Genomic DNA, 27483 nt, shown 5'->3' with positions numbered 1-27483 from the left:
TATTTACTGAATCTACTTGCTAAATCCCCTAAAAAAATTAATTAATTTTTTTCAAATTAATTTTAGAAAGATATAGTATATCATTGCAACTAAAGGGCACAAGAAACTGTAAGCGGCACATTAAATATCCCTTCAGTACAGCTCGCAAAAGGTATGCAGAGAATGAGGCTGAGAGGGATACAATGATATTCAACAGAAGTATCAAGAGCTGGTTTTTCTGAAGGAGGGTGTGTGTGTTCGTGTGTGTGTCCGTCACTAGTTTCGGGTACAAAATACTAATCCATTTTCAATTCAGAGTTTATTTATTAAGTGAATCTACTTGCTAAATCCCCTAAAAATCAATAGCTTTTTTTTCAAATCAATTTTAGAAAGATATAGTGTATAATTGCAAAGACATTCAATTAACGCTGCTGATATTTGTGAGTTTTGTTGACTCTGAGTGACTCCAGTAAGGAATCGTCTGAAACATAACCCCCTTATAAAAAAACGATTTTTAAAATTTTAATTTCGGTTTTGTAAAGATTTATTAACAAATGAGATATGAAGTTTTAATTAGTGAGGCTTAGAGGTGTTGGCAGGTAGATTTTGTTACCATTGGACAAAGCCAACCAGGCTGTTTCCCCCTGTTTCAGAAACATTATGCTATGCTAAGCTAATCTGCATTGTCCTACCCCGTATTGAATTTCCTGAAATATTGTTAGACACAAACCATATTACCTGTTGACAGGCATATTTCTACCACGTGTAATATTCAACATTGAAGGTAAGAAATGGAATGAAATAGTTTTCATCATCATTTTATTGTTTATCTGTGTCATCTCAAAAGTGGTTTCATGTAGCTCGGTTTAACATTAGGTATATTCAACAGAAGTACTAGGAGTTATTTATAGAAGAGGGCGGTTTGTTTGTGTTGTATGGATACAAAGTATTCATCCATGTTGAATTCAGAGCTATAGCGCTATACACAGCCTCATTACTTTTACTGCTACTGATGTTTTTTTTAAATATAGTGTTGGTTTTAGTGTGGATGTAATGGACTTCACAAATATACAACTTTATCGACTAATAATAAGTGCATTTTAATTGAAGAGATTGTACAAAACTTCAGCATGTATTGGCAAGTAACACAAAGCAACTGAAACATACAGTGGTCTCTTTGAAACAAAAAAAAACAATACACAAAGTCGATACAATAACTAATATGCTGGAATAATAATGGAAGCATGGCTTTGGTTGAATTACGATTATATATATATTATAACATATTTTGTCTTTTTTTCATTGGTCCGCAGCTGAGAGTAGACATTGTTCTCTCTGATGGCCCGTGTTCAGGACGACTTGTCTTTGCACTGGCTGAGCACCTCCTGCATCTTCTCCTGGATGTCCTCCACCCTCTTGGCCCATTTCTCCCGCACCTCGTCCTCGTCGTCCTCCGTAACAGCGGTGTAGGCCATGAGGGCGATGAGGCCCATGTGGAACAGGTGGGTGATGTGTGAACAGCGGCCCTCCATGATCTTCCGGTCTCCGTCGCAGTTCTCCAGGTACACCTTCAGCAGGGGTCTTCCAAACAGCAGCTTGGTACCCATCACGCCGCGGTAGTACACATCCAGGCTCATGTCGCTCTTATCCCTCTCGTAAATCTTCTCAAAGTCCTTCATGTAGCGCTGGGCGTTGTCTGGATCTTTCTTCACCTTTGCCACCATGTTGGTGAAGGCAGTGTACTGGTGCTTAATGTACTCCTCGTACTTGCCATAGGTCTCGTTCACCTCGTCGATGCGGATCCGCCTCAGGCATTGGTGGTTCTTCACAGAGATGGTCTCCAGTTTGGACTTGAGCGGCTCGAACTCCTTGTCTAGAGCGTGGCCCTCGTCCGTATCAAGGCCCTTGCGAGCCACCCCAACCAGGGAGGAGACGATGCCAAAGATGGGGTCGATGGAGGAGGCGAAGGAGGACACCTTTTCCACGCAGCTCAGCACCTTGACTGCAGTTTTCTTGATCTTTTCTGCTTCAGCCATTACTGCTGCTTTTCCTCTGCCACGATAATGTTCGACACAAAGTAAGTTTATAGGCTGGAGAGAGAAAAATAACAAAACAATATGTTTAAAGTAGATCACAAATATATCTAGCATGTCTTTTAGACTGAACCTGTGCCTGGTGGCTTCATCTTCTAACCACAATCTAAAAGCTTCACTTAAATCATTGGTCACAGAGGGTCTTTGCAATAAAAAATGACGCTCATGGCTGTCTCTCAGGTTGCCGGTGCTACAGCCCACATGTCCCCGCAGCTGCTGCACAAAAGCCATATTGTAGAAGGTGTCCTCTTACGGTCTAATGTTACTGTCAACTGGTCACATGTGGGCTCATGTTGACTGCAGGGATACACAGAGCTTCATCATGAGGAGGAAACTTGGGCTTAAAGTAAACAATAGTTTTGTTATTGATTAATCTGTTACGAATTAGAATTACTTATTATGTCCAAACAACAGCATGAAAGATATTTAGTTTGATAGCATAAAATGAGAACCAGAAAACATACACACCGGTTACATTGTTGCCATCCCCACGGTCAGAATTAAGCATTCAGTTCAAAATTTAACAAGTATTGTGTTTTGAGAAATAATTTGACATATTGTTAATAAAAAAAGCACTTAATGTCAGCATTATAGAAATCTACAACTAGTTTCTGATCCAAATCTATCTGTGATGCATTTTTCTCATAGTTTAGACATTAATCATCCTTCACAATGTTGTCCTGCAAGAAAAATAACTCAGAGACCACAGTGGGTGTGTCTTCATAGTAACACAAAAAAGACAGGAAATAAACAAATGGTTACGTGTCGTGACCTTTGTTTAATCATCTTTATCAATTCAGATAACCTCCAGTGGCTATTAGGCACCTTGAACTTTAACTGGGGATGTATTACTTTGTTTGTTTTAGAGCCTGTTTCTCTCATTTCCTGATATACAGTCCCACACATGCACATGAATACACCATCTTGTACTCTCATTTCATCCGTCAGTCCTAGCTGCCTCAGTTATCACACAGAGTTTAAAACATCCTTCAGGTCATAGATTAGAAAGCAACGATATGAAAGATGTTTACTCACCAGAGATAAAACAGCCGGAATCACTCTGTCTACTGTAGCCGTCTGACTTTCCTTTCCACCATTTTCCTCCCTGGTGAATAAGGACGTCCCTTCCTGCCAAATAAGGGAGTGAGCACAAGGAAGTGACTCATGCATGCCCTGTGCTGATTGGATGAGGGGAGTTCCTCCATATGTACTGGCTGCAAGCTCTAATCACATGCAGTGAATGACAAGGTGAGCTTTTCATTGTGTTGTTGTTTCACTGTGTTGTTTTACTCCACACCTTCCAAATTAAAATGATTGACCAGATACCAGCTATTATTAGACAATGTCCCACTTTATAACCAGGAAACAATCACTTTCTTAGTTCCACTGATGATGCTGCGAAGACTTTATTTACATTACGTTTCAAACTGAATTTATAAACATAGCAAAGTTGATAATATTCCATATTTTATGTCCAGACATACATTTTATAAAGTCTTTTGGCAGTTACGTTCACAGGGCACAAGGGTGTAAAGTGTCAGTTCACCCAAATGACAGAAGTTATATGTTGTTATGAAGACAAGCAGCTGGATTGCGATATATTTGCCAAGGATTAGAAATACAAGTGAATGGAGATTCATTGAATTTCGTTTGCAGTGCTCACACCATTAAAGATAACATTTGTAATTGTTAAACATCAACATTTCTTTCCAGACACAGTGTCACAGAAAAGAAGCAGTTTCCACAGTGATTGTTTTTCAAATGCAACCAGCACTTTGGTGGCGTGTAACATGAAGCAGTCCGAACACATACATGGACTGGAGTGCACTTAAGTAACCTTCACAAATTATAATGACCACAACTACACAACAAGGATATAAGGTGCAACTAAAGGGAACAAGAAACTGTAAGCGGCACATTAAATATCCCTTCAGTACAGCTCGCAAAAGGTATGCAGAGAATGAGGTTGAGATCAAGAGCTGTTTTCTCTGGAGGAGGGTGTGTGTTCGTGTGCGTGTGTGTATCCGTCACTAGTTTCGGGTACAAAATACTAATCCATTTTCAATTCAGAGTTTATTTATAAACTGATTCTACTTGCTAAATCCCCTAAAAATCAATAGCTTTTTTTTCAAATGAATTTTAGAAAGATATAGTGTATAATTGCAAAGACATTCAATTAACGCTGCTGATATTTGTGAGTTTTGTTGACTCTGAGTGACTCCAGTAAGGAATAGTCTGAAACATAACCCCCTTATAAAAAAACGATTTTTTATTTTAATTTCGGTTTTGTAAAGATGAACAAATGAGATATGAAGTTTTAATTAGTGAGGCTTAGAGGTGTTGGCAGGTAGATTTTGTTACCATTGGACAAAGCCATCCAGGCTGTTTCCCCCTGTTTCAGAAACATTATGCTATGCTAAGCTAATCTGCATTGTCCTACCCCGTATTGAATTTCCTGAAATATTGTTAGACACAAACCATATTACCTGTTGACAGGCATATTTCTACCACGTGTAATATTCAACATTGAAGGTAAGAAATGGAATGAAATAGTTTTCATCATCATTTTATTGTTTATCTGTGTCATCTCAAAAGTGGTTTCATGTAGCTCGGTTTAACATTAGGTATATTCAACAGAAGTACTAGGTGTTATTTATAGAAGAGGGCGGTTTGTTTGTGTTGTATGGATACAAAGTATTCATCCATGTTGAATTCAGAGCTATAGCGTTATACACAGCCTCATTACTTTTACTGCTACTGATGTTTTTTTTAAATATAGTGTTGGTTTTAGTGTGGATGTAATGGACTTCACAAATATACAACTTTATCGACTAATAATAAGTGCATTTTAATTGAAGAGATTGTACAAAACTTCAGCATGTATTGGCAAGTAACACAAAGCAACTGAAACATACAGTGGTCTCTTTGAAACAAAAAAAAACAATACACAAAGTCGATACAATAACTAATATGCTGGAATAATAATGGAAGCATGGCTTTGGTTGAATTACGATATATATATATGTATTATAACATATTTTGTCTTTTTTTCATTGGTCCGCAGCTGAGAGTAGACATTGTTCTCTCTGATGGCCCGTGTTCAGGACGACTTGTCTTTGCACTGGCTGAGCACCTCCTGCATCTTCTCCTGGATGTCCTCCACCCTCTTGGCCCACTTCTCCCGCACCTCGTCCTCGTCGTCCTCCGTAACAACGGTGTAGGCCATGAGGGCGATGAGGCCCATGTAGAACAGGTTGCTGATGTGTGAACAGTGGCGCTCCATGATCTTCCGGTCTTTGTTGCAGTTCTCCAGGTACACCTTCAGCAGGGGTCTTCCAAACAGCCCCTTGCTACCCATCACGCCGCGGTAGTACACATCCAGGCTCATGTCGCTCTTATCCCTCTCGTAAATATGCTCAAAGGCCTTCCTGTAGCGCTGGGCGTTGTCTGGATCTTTCTTCACCTTTGCCAACATGTTGGTGAAGGCAGTGTACTGGTGCTTAATGAACTCCTCGGACTTGCCATAGGTCACGTTCACCTCGTCGATGCGGATCTGACTCAGGCATTGTTGGTTCTTCACAGAGATGGTCTCCAGTTTGGACTTGAGCAGCTCGAACTCCTTGTGTGGAGCTTTGTCCTTGTTCGTATCAAGGCCCTTGCGAGCCACCCCAACCAGGGAGGAGACGATGCCAAAGATGGGGTTGATGGAGGAGGCGAAGGAGGACACCTTTTCCACGCAGCACAGCAGGATGACTGCAGTTTTCTTGATCTTTTCTGCTTCAGCCATTACTGCTGCTTTTCCTCTGCCACGATAATGTTCGACACAAAGTAAGTTTATAGGCTGGATAGAGAAAATTAACAAAACAATATGTTTAAAGTAGATCACAAATATATCTAGCATGTCTTTTAGATTGAACCTGTGCCTGGTGGCTTCATCTTCTAACCACAATCTAAAAGCTTTACTTAAATCATTGGTCACAGAGGGTCTTTGCAATAAAAAATGACGCTCATGGCTGTCTCTCAGGTTGCCGGTGCTACAGCCCACATGTCCCCGCAGCTGCTGCACAAAAGCCATATTTTAGAAGGTGTCCTCTTACGGTCTAATGTTACTGTCAACTGGTCATATGTGGGCTCATGTTGACTGCAGGGATACACAGAGCTTCATCATGAGGAGGAAACTTGGGCTTAAAGTAAACAATAGTTTTGTTATTGATTAATCTGTTACGAATTAGAATTGCTTATTATGTCCAAACAACAGCATGAAAGATATTTAGTTTGATAGCATAAAATGAGAACGAGAAAACATACACACCGGTTACATTGTTGCCATCCCCACGGTCAGAATTAAGCATTCAGTTCAAATTGAACAAGTATTGTGTTTTGAGAAATAATTTGACATATTGTTAATAAAAAAAGCACTTAATGTCAGCATTATAGAAATCTACAACTAGTTTCTGATCCAAATGTATCTGTGATGCATCTTTCTCATAGTTTATACATTAATCGTCCTTCACAATGTTGTCCTGCAAGAAAAATAACTCAGAGACCACAGTGGGTGTGTCTTCATAGTAACACAAGAAAGACGATGATGAAAGACGTTTACTCACCAGAGATAAAACAGCTGGAATCACTCTGTCTACTGTAGCCGTCTGACTTTCCTTTCCACCGTTTTCCTCCCTGGTTTATAAGGATGTTCCTTCCTATAAGGACGTCCCTTCCTGCCAATTAAGGGAGTGAGCACAAGGAAGTGACTCATGCATGCCCTGTGCTGATTGGATGAGGGGAGTTCCTCCATATGTACTGGCTGCAAGCTCTAATCACATGCAGTGAATGACAAGGTGAGCTTTTCATTGTGTTGTTGTTTCACTGTGTTGTTTTACTCCACACCTTCGAAATTAAAATGATTGACCAGATACCAGCTATTATTAGACAATGTCCCACTTTATAACCAGGAAACAATCACTTTCTTAGTTCCACTGATGATGCTGTGAAGACTTTATTTACATTACGTTTCAAACTGAATTTATAAACATAGCAAAGTTGATAATATTCCATATTTTATGTCCAGACATACATTTTATAAAGTCTTTTGGCAGTTACGTTCACAGGGCACAAGGGTGTAAAGTGTCAGTTCACCCAAATGACAGAAGATATATGTTGTTATCAAGACAAGCAGCTGGATTGCGATATATTTGCCAAGGATTAGAAATACAAGTGAATGGAGATTCATTGAATTTCGTTTGCAGCGCTCACACCATTAAAGATAACATTTGTAATTGTTAAACATCAACATTTCTTTCCAGACACAGTGTCACAGAAAAGAAGCAGTTTCCACAGTGATTGTTTTTCAAATGCAACCAGCACTTTGGTGGCGTGTAACATGAAGCAGTCCGAACACATACATGGACTGGAGTGCACTTAAGTAACGCTTTTCTACCTTAACTGTTGGCTTCTCATACACCCCTTCACATAGTCTTTGTAAATACAATAGCAAAAATTATAATGACCACAACTACACAACAAGGATATAAGGTGCAACTAAAGGGCACAAGAAACTGTGGACCGCACATTAAATATCCCTTCAGTGCAGCTCGCAAAAGGTATGCAGAGAATGAGGCTGAGAGGGATACAATGAAATTCAACAGAAGTATCAAGAGCTGTTTTCTCTGGAGGAGGGTGTGTGTTCGTGTGCGTGTGTATCCGTCACTAGTTTCGGGTACAAAATACTAATCCATTTTCAATTCTGATTTTATTTATTAACTGAATCTACTTGCTAAATCCCCTAAAAATCAATAGCTTGTTTTTCAAATTAATTTTAGAAAGATATAGTATATCATTGCAACTAAAGGGCACAAAAAACTGTAAGCGGCACATTAAATATCCCTTCAGTACAGCTCGCAAAAGGTATGCAGAGAATGAGGCTGAGAGGGACACAATGAAATTCAACAGAAGTATCAAGAGCTGTTTTCTCTGGAGGAGGGTGTGTGTTCGTGTGCGTGTGCGTGTCCGTCACTAGTTTCGGGTACAAAATTCTAATCCATTTTCAATTCAGATTTTATTTACTAACTGAATCTACTTGCTAAATTTTCAAATGAATTTTAGAAAGATATAGTATATAATTGCAAAGACTTTCAATTAATGCTGCTGATATTTGTGATGGCTTTTCATTGTGTTGTTGTTTCACTGTGTTGTTTTACTCCACACCTTCCAAATTAGAATGATTGACCAGATACCAGCTATTATTAGACAATGTCCCACTTTATAACCAGGAAACAATCACTTTCTTAGTTCCACCGATGATGCTGTGAAGACTTTATTTACATTACGTTTCAAACTGAATTTATAAACATAGCAAAGTTGATAATATTCCATATTTTATGTCCAGACATACATTTTATAAAGTCTTTTGGCAGTTACGTTCACAGGGCACAAGGGTGTAAAGTGTCAGTTCACCCAAATGACAGAAGATATATGTTGTTATCAAGACAAGCAGCTGGATTGCGATATATTTGCCAAGGATTAGAAATACAAGTGAATGGAGATTCATTGAATTTCGTTTGCAGCGCTCACACCATTAAAGATAACATTTGTAATTGTTAAACATCAACATTTCTTTCCAGACACAGTGTCACAGAAAAGAAGCAGTTTCCACAGTGATTGTTTTTCAAATGCAACCAGCACTTTGGTGGCGTGTAACATGAAGCAGTCCGAACACATACATGGACTGGAGTGCACTTAAGTAACCTTCACAAATTATAATGACCACAACTACACAACAAGGATATAAGGTGCAACTAAAGGGAACAAGAAACTGTGGGCCGCACATTAAATATCCCTTCAGTACAGCTCGCAAAAGGTATGCAGAGAATGAGGTTGAGAGGGATACAATGAAATTCAACAGAAGTATCAAGAGCTGTTTTCTCTGGAGGAGGGTGTGTGTTCGTGTGCGTGTGTGTATCCGTCACTAGTTTCGGTATTGTGTGTCCGTCACTAGTTTCGGGTACAAAATTCTAATCCATTTTCAATTCAGAGTTTATTTATTAACTGAATCTACTTGCTAAATTTTCAAATGAATTTTAGAAAGATATAGTATATCATTGCAACTAAAGGGCACAAAAAACTGTAAGCGGCACATTAAATATCCCTTCAGTACAGCTCGCAAAAGGTATGCAGAGAATGAGGCTGAGAGGGACACAATGAAATTCAACAGAAGTATCAAGAGCTGTTTTCTCTGGAGGAGGGTGTGTGTTCGTGTGCGTGTGTGTATCCGTCACTAGTTTCGGTATTGTGTGTCCGTCACTAGTTTCGGGTACAAAATTCTAATCCATTTTCAATTCAGAGTTTATTTATTAACTGAATCTACTTGCTAAATTTTCAAATGAATTTTAGAAAGATATAGTATATAATTGCAAAGACATTCAATTAACGCTGCTGATATTTGTGAGTTTTATTGACTGAGTGACTCCAGTACTCCCTGTCAAGGAATAGTTTGAAAATATACAAATATCCAAAATACTAATCCATTTTCAATTCAGGTTTCTAGCTTCTACATGAGACTTTATTGAAATTCTATTCAATCAAATTGTTTAGTTTGAATTTGATTGTTTTTGTGTTATTTTGTATTTATGTCCTGCTAATATAAAATAACAATAAACTCTTAATTTATCATTTGTATAAAACATAATCTGCATGTTTTGGAGTGCTTTACAAAATGTTTAACGCCTTTTCGACTTGTTCTGTAGGAGCACTAAAACCTAAAGCCAGGTTCTGAAGATGTATCTCCATGGTGTCATCTGGTGGTAGTATAAAGAATTAAATTGTGGCACACAGCAATACGTGACTCCGCCTCCTCATCATCTTCCTGCACACCAAGGACCCTTAACTCAAAATATCTTATTATATCAACCTGGATGCTTTAACAGCAAACAATAATCAAATGAATTAATGTCAAATGAAGAAACGCCAATGTCTGTACAGTTAGTGGATAGTGTATCAATAGCTTTAAGCACACTGAGAAACACATTCCCCTTTTTACATGAGCTTTACTGTATATTTAATAGAAATGGATGTTTGCATTGCTCTAGTAAAAGTCAAAGAAGGCGTGATTAGTTCCCAGTGTTAACGTGAATTCACCTGGCCTGATTATTCAATAAAAACTGCAGGAATTTCTATTCTGTTCCCTCTGTAATCATTGACAGCTAACTAAATATTATTCAACAGGTCCTGGACATATCTGTTATGTAATATTTGACTTCCCCCTATGATGTGAGACAACACAGGAAAACATCTGCAGACTTTTCCCACACACACACACATCAGATACACTTTCTCTGACCCCAAGAGCTCGGGACCTCACACGGCCTCAGTCTGTCCTCTGAGGGATGAAATACTCTGTGGGATGCTCGTCCAAAAACATGAATATCAAGCACATTTGACATAAAGGTGTCACTCAGACAGTGGAGGACATTTGAGGTACATCAAAATAATACAAATTCACAACCTTCTTTTAGTACTAGCTGGATTTTAACCTGGTAAAGAAGAGAAACCGGAGCACGCTGCTCAGCCGGCACCATCCAATTAGCAAGAATACATACATCTGGGCAACAGCTGTGTCTTCTTCAAAGTCGAACTGAAGTGCAAGTTGATCGCCGTGATCTTGTTTCACACCTTCCTCACTTTATTGTTCTTTGTTCGAAAAAAGCAACAGATTGAGGATGCCGCTGCTGGATGATGTGAAAATGTCCTGTTGATGTTCCAAAGATGAAAAAGCCAGTTGTGGGTGGTTTCGTGAACAACAGGTTGAAGACAAACACCTTTTCTTTCTCCACAATCACAATACATTAACATTAAACATCATTTTATGTATAACACCCTGTTAGCTTTTTGGGGAATATTTGGGCAAATGTGACACGTGTCGGTTCTTTACGACCAAACCAACTGAATCAGTATGTCAACTTCAAGACTTACTTATACAACATAGTTACAAAATACAACATACTCATCCTCCTTGTTGGGTATTCGATATTCTCAGTGTTGAGTGCTTCTGTTCTTTTCCCTTTAACCTTTCTAATCATTGAAACTGTCACATAGCCTGTTGTATGCAAACAATAGTTGTGTAGACCTTACTACTTTACATTCTTTCTTTTTTTACATCAAACTACACAAGTTATCGATTGAAATTTGTATTATCACACGTCTAATCAATGTTGAGCCGATGGGGTTTTCACTAACTGATTAGAAACAGTGTGGGAAAACATTCACCTGTGGTTTATGCACACCGACAAACACTGAATGCTGTTGTAACTAAAATAATATTTTTTCTTTATAAAATCATTCTACTGACCAGATACAATTTTGTATTTTCAATCCTTTTAGTCTGTACACATTGAGTTGTATTATTTCAAAATAAGACAGAGGTACTATGGAAATGTTATAGCAAGGCCGACATCCTCAACGTGGCCTTAAAGAAACCTGTAACACTGGCTAGAAGCTCCAACACTACAGCCATTAATTCATGGGAGTTGATTTTTACATTACACGTTTCTGAACCACAAAATAATGAGGAACGTGATCAGATGAATACCACACACACACACACACACACACACAACCCTCTCCTCCCTCCCCTGCTCTGTAGCATAGAGCTCAGCTGCTCCTCTGTTGTATTTCCCACAGTAACATCACAGGTCGACACGCTGCCTCTGTCATTTTGCCTCTGACCCCCTTCCACTCCTCTCTCTCCTCTCTCTCTTTCCCCAGGCACCCGGACCGGACGCAGGACGGGTACCTTCTGGTTTCAGGTATGAACTGGAGCGGACGAGAGCAGCACATCCACACATCAGCAGGTTTGACGCAGCAGCAGTGGACGGTTTGGTTCAGTTTTGGGATTAGGAAGGTTTAAGCCTGCCATTGAAATGGCCTGGAGCGGTGAGCTGAGGTTGTTCTCAGCTCGGACCGGAATCGGATTGTTGCCACTGTTTGTTTTGTGTTTATATTGGCTGACGTACTTTTAATGAAGGGAAAGTGTTTTTCTTCTTCAGTAATCGGCAGGTGCATGTTCGGCTGTGAGAGAATTAGAGTTGATGAGTAATTTTACTGTTTAATTCTCAACTTTTAAACAAATATTGATATACCTAAAGTTTTAGCCACGATGTGCTGCCTCTCCTTCATAAATATAAATATGGTTTGATTATTGCTCGTGATTGTTCTGTTGACCAGTGATCATTTATTGATCTGGTTAAAATATCATCTTTTTGGCCAATTTGTTATTGACATTACATTTAACTAAATGCTGACCTCAGTTGTATTTTTCTTGCCATTGCCTCTGCTGATATTCAGAGCTGATCAATCGCTGATGGGCGGCATCAGAGGAGCTCCTGTGAAAATGCAGAAGATGTTAATTAAGCTGTTGGTGCTAGTTGGGTGAGTAAATTGAAAATGTGTCCGTTGATAACATATTATTCCAACAAACTAAATACCAATGTATTCAGTCACATGTGTTTTGATGGAACTTTATTTATCCCAAAGGCAATTTTACGCAGCAGCTACAAATGACCACACAGTGAATTTGCCTGATATCAGACATCATTTTCAACTCGTCACACTCTGTTTCCATCTAATCAGTTCACTCAAACTAGGTGGAGTGGGCAGATTCAAAGGTCTGGACCAAGGCAAACAATGAATAGGAGAAAAAAAACACAGTTCATTTCAAAGCCAAAACAATCAAAGAGCCTTAAATTAAATTATATTCAATTACAAATTATTATTTATTATTATTTTACTAATGATCAAGAAATCCAAAAGCTAATGCCATGCAACTCTTTAAACTTAGACATTCTTTAAACATATAAAAGTATTTTTATCACCACTATTGACAGCTATAGTCTCAACGGGCTTTAAAACACGCTCATCATGATCAATGAGACTCCCAACCTTCGACATTCTCTGAGAACAAGAAAAATCTATTCTAAGACTATTCTTCTGGCAAATCTCTGTTGTTTTTTTCAGAATCATTGGTTGGAGTCACGGTGCCATTCAGAGACCTGACTATGATGACACACCCAACCCGGAGTTCCTCAACCCGTCCTGGATGGCAAGCATCCCCGATGATCAGCCGCTGTCTGAGGTCACTATGCCGGGCTCCCACAACACCATGGCTCTGTACGGTGGCATTTACGCCGAGTGCCAGACCTGGAGCTTAGCCTCCCAGCTCCGAGCCGGCATCCGCTTCCTAGACGTCCGCGTCCGTCACGTCAAGGGGAACCTCACCATCCATCACGGGGTGTCTTATCAGTGGGCGCACTTCGGCCACGTGCTGGAGGGTGTGGCCGACTTCCTCGGAGAGTATCCCAGTGAGACGGTGCTGATGCGCGTGAAGGAGGAGTACAGTGAGACGTACGACATCTACGGCGCTGTGGTTGACTACATCCAACGCCACGCCAACTGGGACCTGCTGTGGCACAGCCGGCTCGTGCCGACCATGGGAGAGGCCCGAGGGAAGCTCATCGTTCTGCAAGACTTTTCTGGGCCAGACCTGGGGATGCGCTATGGTTCCTTGGACATAGCAGATGACTGGAGTGTACGACAACATATTATTCAAACATTTCTGTTCAGTTTTCACAAAGGTTTCACACACATCAAAACCAACTCTAGCCCACAACAAAAAGAGAAAAGAAATGAAGCAGAGAAGGTTGCTTTAGAACTACAGCCTAGATTAGTATGCTTTAGCTATTCTAGTTTGAGGTGAACCAGTTCATCCTCCAGCCAGCATGCATAAACTGAGGGGAATCAGTTGCCGAGCAAGCAATGTAGGGAAGGCCACAACTACAGCTCAGTTAGCGAATACGGCACTCAAAGGGTTAGATTTGAAAACTGCATACAAATGTAGAACGAATCAAAATGATTGTTTTTGCTGTTCCCTGCAGGTACCCACACTTATTCATGTGAAGGAGAAATGGCAGAGCGTCTATGAGCACCTGGAGGCTGCACCTGCAGGGAACCGGGCCCAGATCTTTCTCACCTTCAGCAGTGGAGCTGGTTTGTTTGCGTACCCCAGAGCCGTCGCTCAGCGCGTCAACCCACAGCTGTACGACTACCTGAGGGCCAAGACAGACCTGAACCAGCGCCTCGGAATTGTATGCATGGACTTCCCAGCTGCTCCAATCATTCAAATGATCATTGACATCCAACTGAAAGAGGCAGAAAAGAGCAGAAAGGCCATTAACACAGTATTTGACAAGGCAAGTTTGAAATATATAATATCTTCACTCAAAAAGAAGTTGATCAAATATGTTAATGTTAATGTCTGAGCCAAAGGCAAGCACGAGGGAAGAGTAGACTGGTCAATGCAATCAATATGGACACCAATTACTGCAGTTATAGCTGTAACCTTACTACTTTACTGCAACGGACGTGATCTAAATTGTACCTTCTCATTGTGTCATTCACCAAAGATACTGGGAACAAAATAAATGTTACATTAAAAATATATCAGAAATGGCTGCGTGACATTTTTTTTTGAGGACCGATGTAAGCGTATCATTGTCACAGGGTGGCCGTGCTGCTGCAGACGCACATTGCATCAGTTTGCGTTAACATCCTGTTCTGGGTTGCGGGTTTGTCAACCTTTGCGTCACAAACCCACTTCAACTGTCACACAACTTAAACCACATTCTTACTGAAGCGGAGCGCTAATTTCACCTTGGATGTATTGTCTGTGCATGGTTTACTGTTAACCTTTTAAAAACTTCTAAATAATATTACTCAGTACTTTAAACGGCCCACTTCAAGTTTTACTCCAAGAGAGGGAACTTCACAGATTTCACACATCAGTGTCTGTCTGTTTACAGGTTTTGGGGAGTGCTACTGCAGGGAAACAGTCGTACAAAGCTTTCTATGGCTCCGGATGGAGCTTTGATAAATTGCCTGAAGAGATTTTACTTGAGACTGGAGACAAGCTTGTGAGAAAACAAACAGCAAATGGGCCATACGCTACCACACCTGTTAAAAACTCTTAATTTAGTTTTTTTCTAAAGATTTGATCAATAATTCTTCATCTCTGCATTTGGCTTTCACTTGTGAGTTCCTAGCTAACCATTCTGACAACCACTGTAAAAAGCTGTCACTCTGTCAAAGTAAAAAACATTTTTTAGGAATCATTTGAGTGTATACTTTTAAAATAAGAAGCAAATTGAAAATGTATTTTAACCAACCGCACTCAGTTTTTACTGCACAGAATGTGTGATGCAAGGGCACCCTGTGTATTTACTACCACGATGCTGAGAACTGATAATACATCTTTTTGTCTGTGCAACTGCAAGTTCACCACTTAGTCTTTTCTGCGTTGAATTGCGTTAATTGAGCCGTTAACTATGCAATCTCATTACGTTTTATTGATCGATGAATTTCAAAATAGAAAATAGAAATAGGAAACTATGTGAGTTGTTTGTGGCTTCAAACACACTTTGCATGCAGATGTTTTTTTTTTATATTAGATAACAGATTTTATCATTGCTTCTTCCTAGTTAAACACAGAGAGTGTTGCAAAACAGTTGCTGAGATATTTTGGCTTCAACATGTCTTAACTTCCTGCCAAAAAAAGATGTGAACAAAGTCAACACTTTGTTAAGAAGTGTCTAACGCTAATTTAGAGAAGAGAAGAAGAAGAAGAAGAAAAAGAAGAAAAAAGGTTTTAAAGTGTCTCCATTCAGAGCTGGACAGGTACAGTATAACACTGCTGCTGCAGCTCCTCTTCCTGTTTGTGTTTGTGTAGAACTGTGACAAGACTCTTGCTTTTTTTACAGATATGAACCCGTCTCCACACGTCGAAGTCGGGCGTCAAAGTGCCGTGCGGATTTCATCACTTGGTTCGAAGTCTTTTTTTTTCTCCGGCACATTTATGTCTCCCTTATTTTACGTTTTACATACCAATCCTTGACCCTCTTCCTCTCTCACAGTTGTGCTGAATTTTATTTGGTGGATGGTTATGATCGCGGCCATTGGTGTGGGTGGGTCTACTTCTGTTTGATCACTGTAATATTTGTGTGTATTATTTTTGTGATTGTTGACCTCAAGCAGTATTATTCTTCATGAATCTTTTTCGTAAAGCCATGTTAATATTAACATATTTCTGGTTCTGCACATCTGCTTCATAGGGGCTATACATCTGGGCCATTGTCCAGTGCAGCCCAACATCCCCATTTACCTGATAGTGCTGGGAACAGTCCACCTCCTATCTCTGTCTCTGACCTACTGCCAGACCAGCTGGGGGGACGGCATGGCCTGCATCATGTGCTCGGCCTGCACGGCCGTCCTGCACCTCTTCTGCTTCGGCTGGTTCTTTGCAGGTGGGAGACAATGTAGTAGAAATGTTATGTTTAGATATATTTCTTGAGCATATTTACTTAAGTAACATTAGTACAAATTTGACTGTTCCCATTTCATGCTACTTTATTCTTCTACATTCTACTCCACTGTTATTCAAAAACATATACAACACTCGGTTTAAAGCCCCGGAAAACTTGATTTTAGATTCAAAATTAGACACACAAAACTTCCTTAACAGTTAAACGCTCAAAAACTCTTATCAGGTCTATGTAGGTGTGATTTGATTTGACAGTTGATTGACATTGACCAAACATTACATTAATTGTCATCAATTTCTGATTCTCGATTGGTGAACGGGAGTATGAGACATCATCTTTTTTTTTTCTTTCTCGCACCTACTTTAAACCAGTGAAGAACCATTACTACAACCGTTTGTGTTCATGTTGGATCCAGTCAGTTGTAGTAAAAAGCTGATTGAGAAAATGTGTTTTCAGAGCCTTTAAGGTCAGTTTAGTGTGTAGTTTTAAATCAAAAATTGAATTGAAACATTCTCCCATAGGCACTACCTGGGTTTATCCTGTTTACCCTCCCGACTACACACCCGGAGCATTTCGATACTGCGACAAGACAACCTACCAGTTTGCCTTCGTTGTCACCAGCCTGGTGTGGGCCGCTACAGCCTTCATGTTCGTCTGCAGTTGTTGCTTCGCTCTGCTGACCTGCTGTCAGAATTTAATTCCAGGGAACAGACTGATACCCAACCGCTATACTTTCTATGGTGCCATTGATTCTCCTGAACCCGCTGGTGGTGATGTGTGATACAAATTTTTATTTATGTTTTCAAATGTCTAAAGAATTGATTAGCTCTGCAATCTTCCTGCAAACGCTTGAAGAAAGCTGCCTTACTTCACTTGAGACATAAGTAACATTTGTGCAACATTTCAAGGGTTGGTTTTTATCGCACACAAGGAGCCTGAATATGCTTTGTCCAGCTTAATTCAACATTAGTCATTATCCACATGGTGTGTAGTTAAATTTAGGAACAGCACTGTCTCATCACATGCTTCCTGTTGACCTCAACAGGAAGCAGTTAACATTTGAGCCGATAGAAGGGAAGTTAGATAATTTAGTGGCAGCTAATATTGATTCAGCATTGAGATAGAGAATAAATTGTTATTGGTACAGTGTTTTTATATTCTCCTCATATATGTGTATGTGTTAGTTTTTTGTTTGTTTTTCTGCAGTGGAATAACTTGCCTTGATTGCACCACTTAAGGTTGTATTACTACAAGTGAACATACTGTGCAGTATATTCAATACAAGTTTGATATGTTGTTTGCATGATTTAATTGTGTGAAAAATGATATTCCACACAACTGATGTTTTTAATGGGTCCTGGGTACTATTGACAACCCAAGGATTGTTTGGTTGTCTTTAGTTCAAATTTTTAAATGTGTTGCTCTTGAAACTTGGGAAACTTTAACCACACCCAACAGTGATGTCACTGTGTACTGACACAAGTACACTTCTACATCACTACATCAAAGGTGAGCCGATAAACCACTGAACTTCAGCCAAAACAAGACTTTTATCTGAATTGAATGTATACTGTAGCCTATGCAATGGTACATTTGCATCTTTAATGTTTTGTCTAATTCTGCTTTGGAATCTAAAAAGTATTGCTGCAGCATTAAATAGTACATAATAAATAGATAAAAAGAAGAACAGATCAATGAGACCAAAGATACAGTGAGCTTTTTGGCTAATGTTTTTGTTATGATAACATTTCCCTTAAACTTAACATATTCAGTGCAAATAAAAAACAAAACAACAAAAATATGATATTTTAAAAGATTGAAAAGCCAGAGTATTCTGATGTCGTCAATTTTTACATCCAGATTTTGAGATTTTCTCAGGCGATGACTTTTAATTCAGGCCTCTGTCGGGACTACTATTTTAGCCGAAGTGGTCCCTATGCGTCACACAACCGGAAGCCGCTCGCTATCGCTAGCAATCGTTAGCTAACATGCATGCTGAGGTGATCTGACTGAGGGATAACTCTGTGGTGCAGGAGCCGAAGCCCAGACTGCATTGAGCTTCTCACTGGTTTATTTGAGGTGATTTATTGAAGGCGGAGGATCTCAGCGTCAGATGAACATGTGGAGCTCAGGCCGCCGTGTCCTTCACGAGCTGCTCAGCCAGCCGGCTGTTAGGAGCTTCTCTCTGACTGCTACTCAGGTCAGTGTCTCTGCACGCTTTAAACAACATGATTCATAATCTGCTGTTTGTTTGAAATCGTTTAACTCAGGACCGTTATGTTAGGAAACAGCGTCCAGTCACTGTAATGGTCAGTGTTTGTTGTTTAAAAACATTGTGTTAATGCTACTGGAAGGGCAATGGAGTCTGATGTTATTAAGTCTGCACCTAAAAGTTGTTTGCATGATCAATTGAAATTATGTTTGTACCTATAACACGTCATCTAGTAGTAAAAAAGATTCATCGTACATTGCCAGAGCTTTAGTCTGTAATTTACTTGTTGTTGTTACTTGTTGTTTGTCAGACCAACAGTCCAAAACAGTCCAAAACTGAAAGATATTCAGTTAAAAATGACATAAAATGGAGACAAGCAGACATTTATAACATTTCAGAACCTGTTACCAAAGAATATTTGAAATCCTTTCCTTGAATAAATGTTATATGAATTACTTAATTATCATGGTTGTTGATTGATTTTCTGCTTACAAACGTATCTGCTCATCCTTTGATATATTTATAAAAACAATTTGGAAAATGCCATCTAAAGGTGGGCATTCACCTGAACTTGTTTTGCACCCGTCATTGCAATTTGTACTGTATTTAAAGAATGTCACGGATACTATCAGTTGGTGGTGAGTATAACTGGGTCCACCTTCATTAACATCCTCACTACAGTGAGTTATTAACATAAATGCTACAAGACGTGACGGCAGACTTTAAAAGCTTTTGTGGTCCATGTTTCTTCAGAACACGGTTGTGGTGGAGCGCTGGTGGCAGGTGCCCTTATCTAAAGTAGGCAGTCCGCCGAGGCTTCACCCTCGAAGACACCGGATCTACAAGTTGGTTGAAGACACCAAGCTTGCTCCCAAGCAGAAGATGGAGCTCATCCTGACTCAGACGGTACCCAGTGAGTATCTACAAACACAATATGCTCTCACAGTTGTTTTCTTAAGACCAGGGAAACTCTTCACATTATTGAACTAACTTTGTTTTTTTGTTCTTACAGAGCTTGGCGGGCGAGGAGACACTGTGTTTGTGAAAAAGTCCGTCGGAAGAAATAAGCTGCTGCCCCAAAGCCTCGCAGTGTATCCATCGCTGGAGAACAAACAGATGTTTGCCGAGGAGTTAAGAGTGTGTACTTCATTTTTAACACTGACATTTATTCCCCCACATATTAGATAGCAATGTATAGATATTAATGATTCATTTTTACCAACAGCTTCTGCGTGAGGGGAAGCCAGAGGAAAGAATCCAAACACGCACCGGACAGTTGGTGAGTTATCTAAAAGCATTTCATTGTTTCCAGTCGTCTATGCTGGTCACAGTATTTACAGCTGTCAGTTTTTAAACAAAGGTTTACTGATCCATTTTTTTTTTTTTTTACAGACAGCAGAGCTTCTGAAACGCTCCAAGTTGAAGATAAACAAGATGCCTTCGGATGAATTCCAGCTCAATAAGGAGGTCGTCTGCAGACAGTTTCGGAAGACGGTATGTCTTCTCGTCCTCGTTTTGTGCCGTTTGACGTTATTATAATTGTTTTATTGACCTAAATAAACCTTTTCCTCAGCTGGGAGTTGTGATGCCACCTCAAGCATTGAGTCTCCCCTTTGAGTCAGTCAAGGACGTGGGCGACTACTGGTGTGAAGTTACGGTAAGAAATGTTGTTTTTCAGTGCTTCACATACATGATGTCATTATCAAATGTTTGAAGCAAGTGCAGCTCTGCGCTATAGATGCCTTTTTTAGTAGTTGGTAGAAATTGATTCCAACCAGCTAGTCTTTTAAGTGGTTTTTTTTTTACTTACTGTATGTTGCAAGAAAAAACACATTTAGATATTCTTGCAAAATGCAGCAGTTGCATATAAGAAATACTATTATTTATTTAATAACGTTTTCTTTAGAGACTTAACTTTTTGTTAATATTTCTCCACAATGAGCTCGTCTTCATGTCTCCCTGAACCACAATTAAAAACCTGACTGAACAGAAGCAGGCTACGGCAGTTATTCTACTACAGACCAGACTGCTTATTCTTCATATGTTTTCTCCTCCAGATTAATGGAATGGACGTAGTTCGCGTCCCCATTTCACTGGTGCCGTACGAGGACCCGTCTGCTAGTTACCAGCAACAGTTGAAAAAACAAATGCTGCAGGCGGCTGTAGATAGCTCAGAACCTGCTGAGGAGGAGGAGGAGGAGGGAGCTGCTGTGAAAGCAGTTGCGGCAGTAGAAGCTGAAGCTGAGGAGGGAGCTGCTGTGAATGCAGTTGCTGCAGTAGAAGCTGAAGCTGAGGAGGGAGCTGCTGTGAAAGCAGTTGCGGCAGTAGAAGCTGAAGCTGAGGAGGGAGCTGCTGTGAATGCAGTTGCAGCAGTAGAAGCTGAAGCTGAGGAGGGAGCTGCTCTGAAAGCAGTTGCGGCAGTAGAAGCTGAAGCTGAGGAGGGAGCTGCTGTGAATGCAGTTGCTGCAGTAGAAGCTGAAGCTGAGGAGGGAGCTGCTCTGAAAGCGTTTGCTGCTGTAGAAGCTGAAGCTGAGGAGGGAGCTGCTGTGAAAGCAGTTTCTGATGCTGCAGTGGAAGCAGAAGCTGAAGCAGGTAAAGACTCTGTGAGTCAAGTCAGTGGAGCTGCAGAAGAGGAAACGGCGGCGAGTACACAGACGAGTCAAGACACAACAGCACCACCAAGTGACGGCTCGAAAAAGGATTAAAAGGACTCCAAATGAAGACGTGCATTGAACCACAATGGAGATTGTTTACTTATAATACACATTATACATGAATCAAAACTGTTGTCTGCGTCATTATTAATGCCATTAGTTAAATATAAGTGAACTACTTTATACTACACATGAACCCTAAATGATCTTTTGTAATCTTACCGTGTATAATACGGTAATACATCATCGTGACACCAAACCACCCAGTTACATTCAGAGGAATGGAGCCAGAAAAGGAAAAATATTTATTCTTCATTCATTTTAACTGCACAACACGCGTAACAAAAGTATGGGGTGAAGAAAAGGAAAAAAAGATTTTTCCCAGCACTGGCCTCAAACATGTCACTGAATCAGTAGTATGCTTTGTCTTTTCATGAAACCTGCTGAGGTTAATGTTTTTGTTGAGACAGGAGAGCATGAGTGCTTAGTTTTATAGAAATGTTATTTCATCCAAGCACTCTATGCAATGTCCAACAGGTGCCACGTAAGAAGAAAAAAACCATGGAACTTGCATAAGTTTAAGCTCTTAGATTTATATTCCTGTCTCTTAGATAATGTGTGAGGGTTTATGTATTCAGACGGTCAGCTACTTGCTTTGGGCCGTCTTGTGTGTAAATATGCCCTGAATCAGGCTCTACAGGCGGTACATGTAACGAAACTACGAAGTATGGAAGCGAACGAGATTCCTGGACTGCTGGTGTTTCTGCCAAATGTCAGTTTTGAGGCAGGTCAGGTTGTGCCTGTGTTGGTGCAGTAATGGTGGAAAACTATGGAGCTGTCGCCACCACACCCAGACACAGTTTACATACGACGCTCTCTACAACAATCTGTGTGTAATAGAGCAACCTGGCTCATGAGTTTACATTTCAAATCTATTTTTCCGCTTGGAAAACAAAGAAAGTGTTGATGCAGGGTGGACTACTCATTGCTTTCTGAAAGGAGGAAACAATGAAAGCCAGAATAAACGTTATTGCTTCAGTGAAAGGCTATTTTAAAAGGCTTCTTTGCAGGATGGGGAAGATTTGTGCAAGAACGATCTGTACATCAATACAAGAGAAAGAGCAGAAATCTGCAATATTCTCCAAAGCTGGAGAGATTGGCAGTAGTTTAGTTTCACCACATTGAACAGTTCAGTTTCCCTTAGCTTACTGGCAGAAGACAAGCCACACACACACACACAGATTCATTTAAACAGCAGAATCTTCCTGTAACTGGAGCAGCAGAGGGACGTACAGTTACAGCCTCCTCAACCACCTAAAATAAAACAACTTGGAAGTTAATGTGATCGCTATTTAGGGTAGTGTGAAGAGGCTAAATGTGTTGCCTCACTGCCAGTCACACTACTAAAAAAAAAAAAGACTTGTCATAGGGATTTAGCAGACAACTACTAAATCTGTAAGATGCATGCTGGATGCAGCCGGGTAAAACTGAGACGAAGGTCCTGTTTTAAAAGAATCAGCTGGAAGTGAAATGCACGTTTGGTTCTCTGGCAATTCATTTACGTAAACCAACTTCAGAACGGATGTCGATGCAGGTGTGCTCGTTCACAAGTCTGCTGAGTTTTAAATGCAAAAAACCATAAGTTACAAAATAGGGATAAAATAACAGCGGCAGACGTGGACAACTTTACAGCCTTACTTTTAATGAGTCATTGTGAACATCTTTATTCGTTTTTACAAAATATGTGATGCAGCACAGCTTTCTACTGCCTCCGGTTCATTTCTCATTATGGAAGGCAACGCTTTACTATCATTTGTGTGACTGCCAGAGAACCAAACCCGTTTTGTGGAGCCGCTTGTATTCCATCACAAAACAGGAGTCGTACATAAATGTTCGCTGCATGAACAGGAAACATACATTTCCAAAGAAAAACATATTCGTAGCAACTTTAGGGTCACATTACATCGTCTCTGCCACTGACTGCGAGTACCTTACAAACACTGTTGTATCTTCATTTATAGGTAGAGAGCCTATATTTACTGTAAGTTACTGTGAAAGGAAGATTAACGACTGTGGCTGGAGTTTTCCGTACAAAAGTAACACTTTATGAAACAGTTGACAAAAAGAACTACTGGATAATAATAATTCAACAAATACAGGAGGAAAAAAAAAATCTGTATTAAGAGTGTGTGTGTATAGTTTCTTCCCAAACAAGTCTTCCACAAGTGTGTCGGGAAATGTGGAAAGCTCTACTCTACTTTCTGATGCAGGGTTTCCACACGCCAAGAGTCCACAGTATGACATTTAGAAACCGTATTTGGCCTGTGTCTGCCGGCGGGTTAGCTTGTTGTCTGCCCAGCTGTTCTTCAGCTCCAACTCGCGTTCCTTTGCCTGTGAAGGAAGAAACAAAGTGAGTACACAGACAAATATGATGTCTGAATATCAACCAGCTATGCATAAATCACAAACCTGTGCACTATTTACATCTTTGAATACCATCTGAGGTGTGTCAAATTGAAACACCACCCAACATGTAACGCTAAATACTCTGAACGCTAAACAGGAAGCTACAAGCAAAGTTAAGAGTAATTTGGAAACTATTCTTTAGCTTGTTTGAATGTCTTGTGTAGGCTCGTCTTTGCAGCTTACTGTATAAACCACGGGCAGACAATAGTCAACACAATGCTTGATGTACGCTTCGTACAAAAGAGGACGGCAGCCAACAACTCGGAGCTGAATGTGTGCAGACATGTCACAGCGGGAGCACAGACTCTTGGTATGTTGGTACTCACAGCCTGCTCTGTTTCACCTTCACAACCAACGGAAAAATGATGTACACATTTTGCCAAGTCCTTCTAACGAGAGGCACTAGTAGTTCTTGCATTAGCTACAAGATAATCTGTTTGTGTTAAGCGACATCAATGAACTCTGAATCCCTTCTCCCCCTTAAAGCCTGCGCTGCTTTGGTGTCAAAAGAACTCTTAATGCAGCATTTCACCGACTATGCTGACTGTTGGCAGCACTCACCTGGTGAATGAGATACGTTATCTGATGCTTGCGTCGCTGTTGTCCTGTAGGCAGTTCTTTATTTTTCTGCAGAAATGGGGGGAAAAAAGATGATACATTAAGTTAAAAGGTGTTGCAGTACACATGTTTCTCAAAATCTTTTGAGCAATCAGGACATGTTCTGACATTTCTATGCTGTTTGACCCGCATTAAATCATTTTCATAACAGCCCTGTAAGCATTGTTAAGTTTGGTAAAAACCTCAAGACCTATATTGTCCAAATAGTCCAAATTAGGTCCGTTGGATCAGGCCGTGAAATGTTTTTTTAGCTTCCACCACATTGAACATTTTACGGCTGGAGGGCTTTAGGTGTTCCCAATCTCAACATTTCCACCTGTACACCCAACCCTGTCAGACCCCCCCCCCCCCAGTCATAGAGATCCAGTCCGGTCACCTTGCTGAAGGACTGACGGGTCTGCTTCTCCTCCGTCATGCTCTTTGTCATCCACTGCTGGTTGCCACTTAGCTGGTCGTCTCCTTTGATCTCCAGGAACTTCACCTCCTCTTTGCCTCTGTTCCGTTTCCCTTGCAGCCGCATGAACTAAAGCGCAGGATGAAATGGTTCATATCAGTAACACAACGTGCTAAACCTGGCTTGATGCAGCCGCAAAATTACCAAAGAATGAACCTACTTATAAAGCATGGAGAGATATGTAGCAAAACAATACAGATGGAAGAAGCAGCAACGGTCTTACCGCTTCATCGTCAAACATGGCAGAGTTGCCAGGCTCTTCGGCCTCTGCCGATCCGGTTTCAGGATCTTGGTAGTATGTCTCATTGTAGTATCCCTGTCAGAGGAGAAAATGTTTGGGATGTCACTTAAACTCTAGTTTATATCGCTTTAATGTCTATAGTTGATCACAGAACTGGTCTCATTTCTTGGGGGGGGGGGGCTCTTGCCAGCACTCAACCAGCATCTAAAGCCATTTGGCTGATATGTACATACAGTATAAGGTACTTTATGAGCCATGATTACCTCAGGGAGAGCTTCTGGGCCTGCTATGGGCTGTTGATACTGAGGATATTGACCTCCCCATGGACCAGCGCCCTCATTGTTCCCCCCAAAGTCGAGAGGGGCATCTGACTGACCTGGCTCATCTGACTGACCCGGCTCATTGGCAGGTGCAGGTGCAGGTGCATGTACAGGTGCAAGTGCAGGTGCAGGTGCAGGTGCAAGTGCAGGTGCAGGTGCAGGTGCAAGTGCAAGAGGTTCCGCAGCGGCTCCTGGCTCAGGGTCTAAGCTCGGGTCGACTGCAGGGAGAGGCTGGGAGCTCTCGCCCAGAGAAAAGTAGTTCTGCGGGCTTATGTCCTCGTTATCCTGGTCGTCGGTGGCTATTTGTCGAGCCACCTGCAGGGCGGCTGACTTCGCCGCGGCTTTGATAGCCGAGGGAGACGCACTATAACCAAGCAGACCCTGAGCAGGCTTTCCAGGCTTGGGTCCTTTTGGTTCCTGGCGCTTGCTGAGTGTGTGAGGAATCAGGAGCCTGTCCATCCCCTTCACTGTCAGGTTTCTGGGTTGTGGTAGAAGGGAGGAAAGGCCTGAACCCTGGAAGAGGCAAGAAATATGAATGGAACAGGGCAAGAGGAAGGCCAGCTACATGCTTGTAGTTTGATATTGTTTGTAAACTATGCAAAGGCATTCAATATTATATGCATGTCAGTTTTTTTTAGGTCACAGATGAGCTTTAGATCATGTGCACAATCCCATATTGTGATAAGGAGAAGGTCACATATGACAGCTGAATTATTCCTGCATTATCTGTGATATAGAGATGAGGTAGCATCTGTTGGGTCTCTAAGCTGCGCTGTTTCAATGCTAAGTCATTTCAAAACGGGCTCGAGTGTTACTTGAACCATTATCAATCAAACTAACTGCGTTAGGAACAATTCAGGTGACTGAGATTGTAACCGCAGACGGTGAGAAAATTCTTACCTGAGGTTGTAGTGGTTTCTTCTTCGCTGGTGCATCGTCATCGTCAGAGTCTGACTGTTGACAAAACAAATACATCGATTATGAGTTACAGCCTGGCTGCATGTGCCACAGGAGCGAGAACATGTCAAAGCAAACGGTTTGATACGACGCAGTGCTCACATCCCGTCTCTGGATCTGCGGTACAGTGATCTTGACAGGCTCTGATCGCTTCCTCGGCTTAGGCAGACTAGAAAATAAGCCTCCTTTGGATGACTGTGGCTCTAACGTTGGGTCGTCGTTTGACGTGCTGTCCACCGGTGAACGGCTAGATTTCATCTCCTTTCTTGGTCCACCGCTTCCTCCTGTCGATCCTGGCTTTTTAGGAGCAGGCAGGCGTGAGAAGAGCCCTCCTGCGCGGGCTTTGCCCTCCGGTGCGGCAGAAGTTGAGGTTTCTTCTGAGTCACTATCATCACTGCTGCCATAGGCGACTAAAGACATTTTTGCTGACAGTATTAAATAATATTATTCTGCAGGAACTCTTGGTCATGGATAACCACTTCCCCTGGGGTTGGTCTCTCAAGAAGCCGTACTCACACTTTCCGACGAACTAACTTATATTAAAAAGGTACGATAATCTTCGATACATATAACTACACAGATAATGAAATAAGTCCAGATGGAGCGGTAGTATGAAGAAAACACAGCAGGTTAAAATAGAACCGCACAGTGAGCTCATTAAATGAGGTCTGTCCCAACTTAACAACGCATGCTAACGTAAGCTAACGTTAGCTAACATTAGCTAGGCCGCAGCAGCAAACGATGTTAGCTAACCGGACCTTTCGTGCTCGGTCAAACTAAATTCGTCTCGGATCTCTTACTGCACATACTATGACATCGGTTGAAGCAGTAGCTGTGATTTACACCACAAACGCGGAGCTTATTTTAGTCCTTAGACTCCATCAAAACATTCGCCTCCATCGTTCATGATTGAAGAAACGGCAACTGCGCAGCTTTCTGCGCAGCTTTCTTTTTTCTTCTTCTTCTGTTTTAATCAGTTGGTAAACAAATCCACGATATTAACGCCCCCGACGGACCGAATGTGTATAAATATCAATTTAAAGCAAGAGTTTAATGGATTCAATAAAACATGACATATCCAAGTAATTAAATAACTTATTTTTGGTTTCTAGTCAAAAAAATGCTG

The 27483-nt window shown here is 40.9% G+C and overlaps 6 protein-coding genes across 7 annotated transcripts; 3 read left to right on the top strand and 3 right to left on the bottom strand.

Annotated features, from left to right (window-relative positions):
* Positions 1–704: 704 nt before the first annotated feature.
* rpz2 (rapunzel 2) lies at positions 705–3203 on the bottom strand. The gene is made up of 2 exons (XM_079176462.1): positions 3108–3203; positions 705–2069 (listed from the first exon to the last, which is right to left on the bottom strand). The coding sequence occupies exon 2, from the start codon at positions 2013–2015 to the stop codon at positions 1329–1331; it is 687 nt and encodes a 228-aa protein (XP_079032588.1). The 5' UTR covers positions 2016–2069; positions 3108–3203; the 3' UTR covers positions 705–1328.
* Positions 3204–3532: 329 nt separating this feature from the next.
* On the bottom strand, positions 3533–6746 carry LOC306707890 (protein rapunzel-like). Of its 2 annotated transcripts, none has more exons than XM_079175537.1 (2): positions 6680–6746; positions 3533–5875 (listed from the first exon to the last, which is right to left on the bottom strand). In XM_079175537.1, exon 2 carries the CDS (start codon positions 5857–5859, stop codon positions 5173–5175), a length of 687 nt encoding a protein of 228 aa, XP_079031663.1. In that variant the 5' UTR covers positions 5860–5875; positions 6680–6746; the 3' UTR covers positions 3533–5172. The 2 variants fall into 2 exon arrangements, with proteins under 2 accessions (XP_079031663.1, XP_079031662.1); XM_079175536.1 differs by having other exon boundaries at positions 3535–5913; positions 6680–6741.
* A 5011-nt stretch (positions 6747–11757) lies between these two features.
* LOC306707956 (1-phosphatidylinositol phosphodiesterase) lies at positions 11758–14559 on the top strand. Its single transcript, XM_079175622.1, has 4 exons — positions 11758–11872; positions 12411–12494; positions 13080–13650; positions 13997–14559. The coding sequence occupies exons 2-4, from the start codon at positions 12427–12429 to the stop codon at positions 14378–14380; spliced, it is 1023 nt and encodes a 340-aa protein (XP_079031748.1). The 5' UTR covers positions 11758–11872; positions 12411–12426; the 3' UTR covers positions 14381–14559.
* A 1124-nt stretch (positions 14560–15683) lies between these two features.
* On the top strand, positions 15684–17661 carry LOC306708015 (transmembrane protein 272-like). The gene is made up of 5 exons (XM_079175699.1): positions 15684–15791; positions 15875–15937; positions 16028–16078; positions 16226–16417; positions 16957–17661. The coding sequence occupies exons 2-5, from the start codon at positions 15877–15879 to the stop codon at positions 17214–17216; spliced, it is 564 nt and encodes a 187-aa protein (XP_079031825.1). The 5' UTR covers positions 15684–15791; positions 15875–15876; the 3' UTR covers positions 17217–17661.
* A 736-nt stretch (positions 17662–18397) lies between these two features.
* On the top strand, positions 18398–21419 carry mrpl9 (mitochondrial ribosomal protein L9). The gene is made up of 7 exons (XM_079176681.1): positions 18398–18635; positions 19401–19560; positions 19660–19784; positions 19873–19926; positions 20040–20141; positions 20221–20304; positions 20705–21419. Exons 1-7 carry the CDS (start codon positions 18549–18551, stop codon positions 21350–21352), a joined length of 1260 nt encoding a protein of 419 aa, XP_079032807.1. The 5' UTR covers positions 18398–18548; the 3' UTR covers positions 21353–21419.
* Positions 21420–21592: 173 nt separating this feature from the next.
* On the bottom strand, positions 21593–27256 carry prcc (proline rich mitotic checkpoint control factor). The gene is made up of 7 exons (XM_079175872.1): positions 26460–27256; positions 26301–26354; positions 25344–25913; positions 25063–25155; positions 24762–24908; positions 24329–24394; positions 21593–23692 (listed from the first exon to the last, which is right to left on the bottom strand). The coding sequence occupies exons 1-7, from the start codon at positions 26775–26777 to the stop codon at positions 23606–23608; spliced, it is 1335 nt and encodes a 444-aa protein (XP_079031998.1). The 5' UTR covers positions 26778–27256; the 3' UTR covers positions 21593–23605.
* Between the last annotated feature and the right edge of the window lie 227 nt (positions 27257–27483).

The sequence above is a fragment of the Pholis gunnellus genome (assembly GCF_910591455.1).
Source record: "Pholis gunnellus genome assembly, chromosome: 16".
Taxonomy (NCBI): Eukaryota; Metazoa; Chordata; class Actinopteri; order Perciformes; family Pholidae; genus Pholis; species Pholis gunnellus.
The sequence above is the reverse complement of the archived record's forward strand: the minus strand, read 5'-3'. Positions and strand labels throughout refer to the sequence as shown.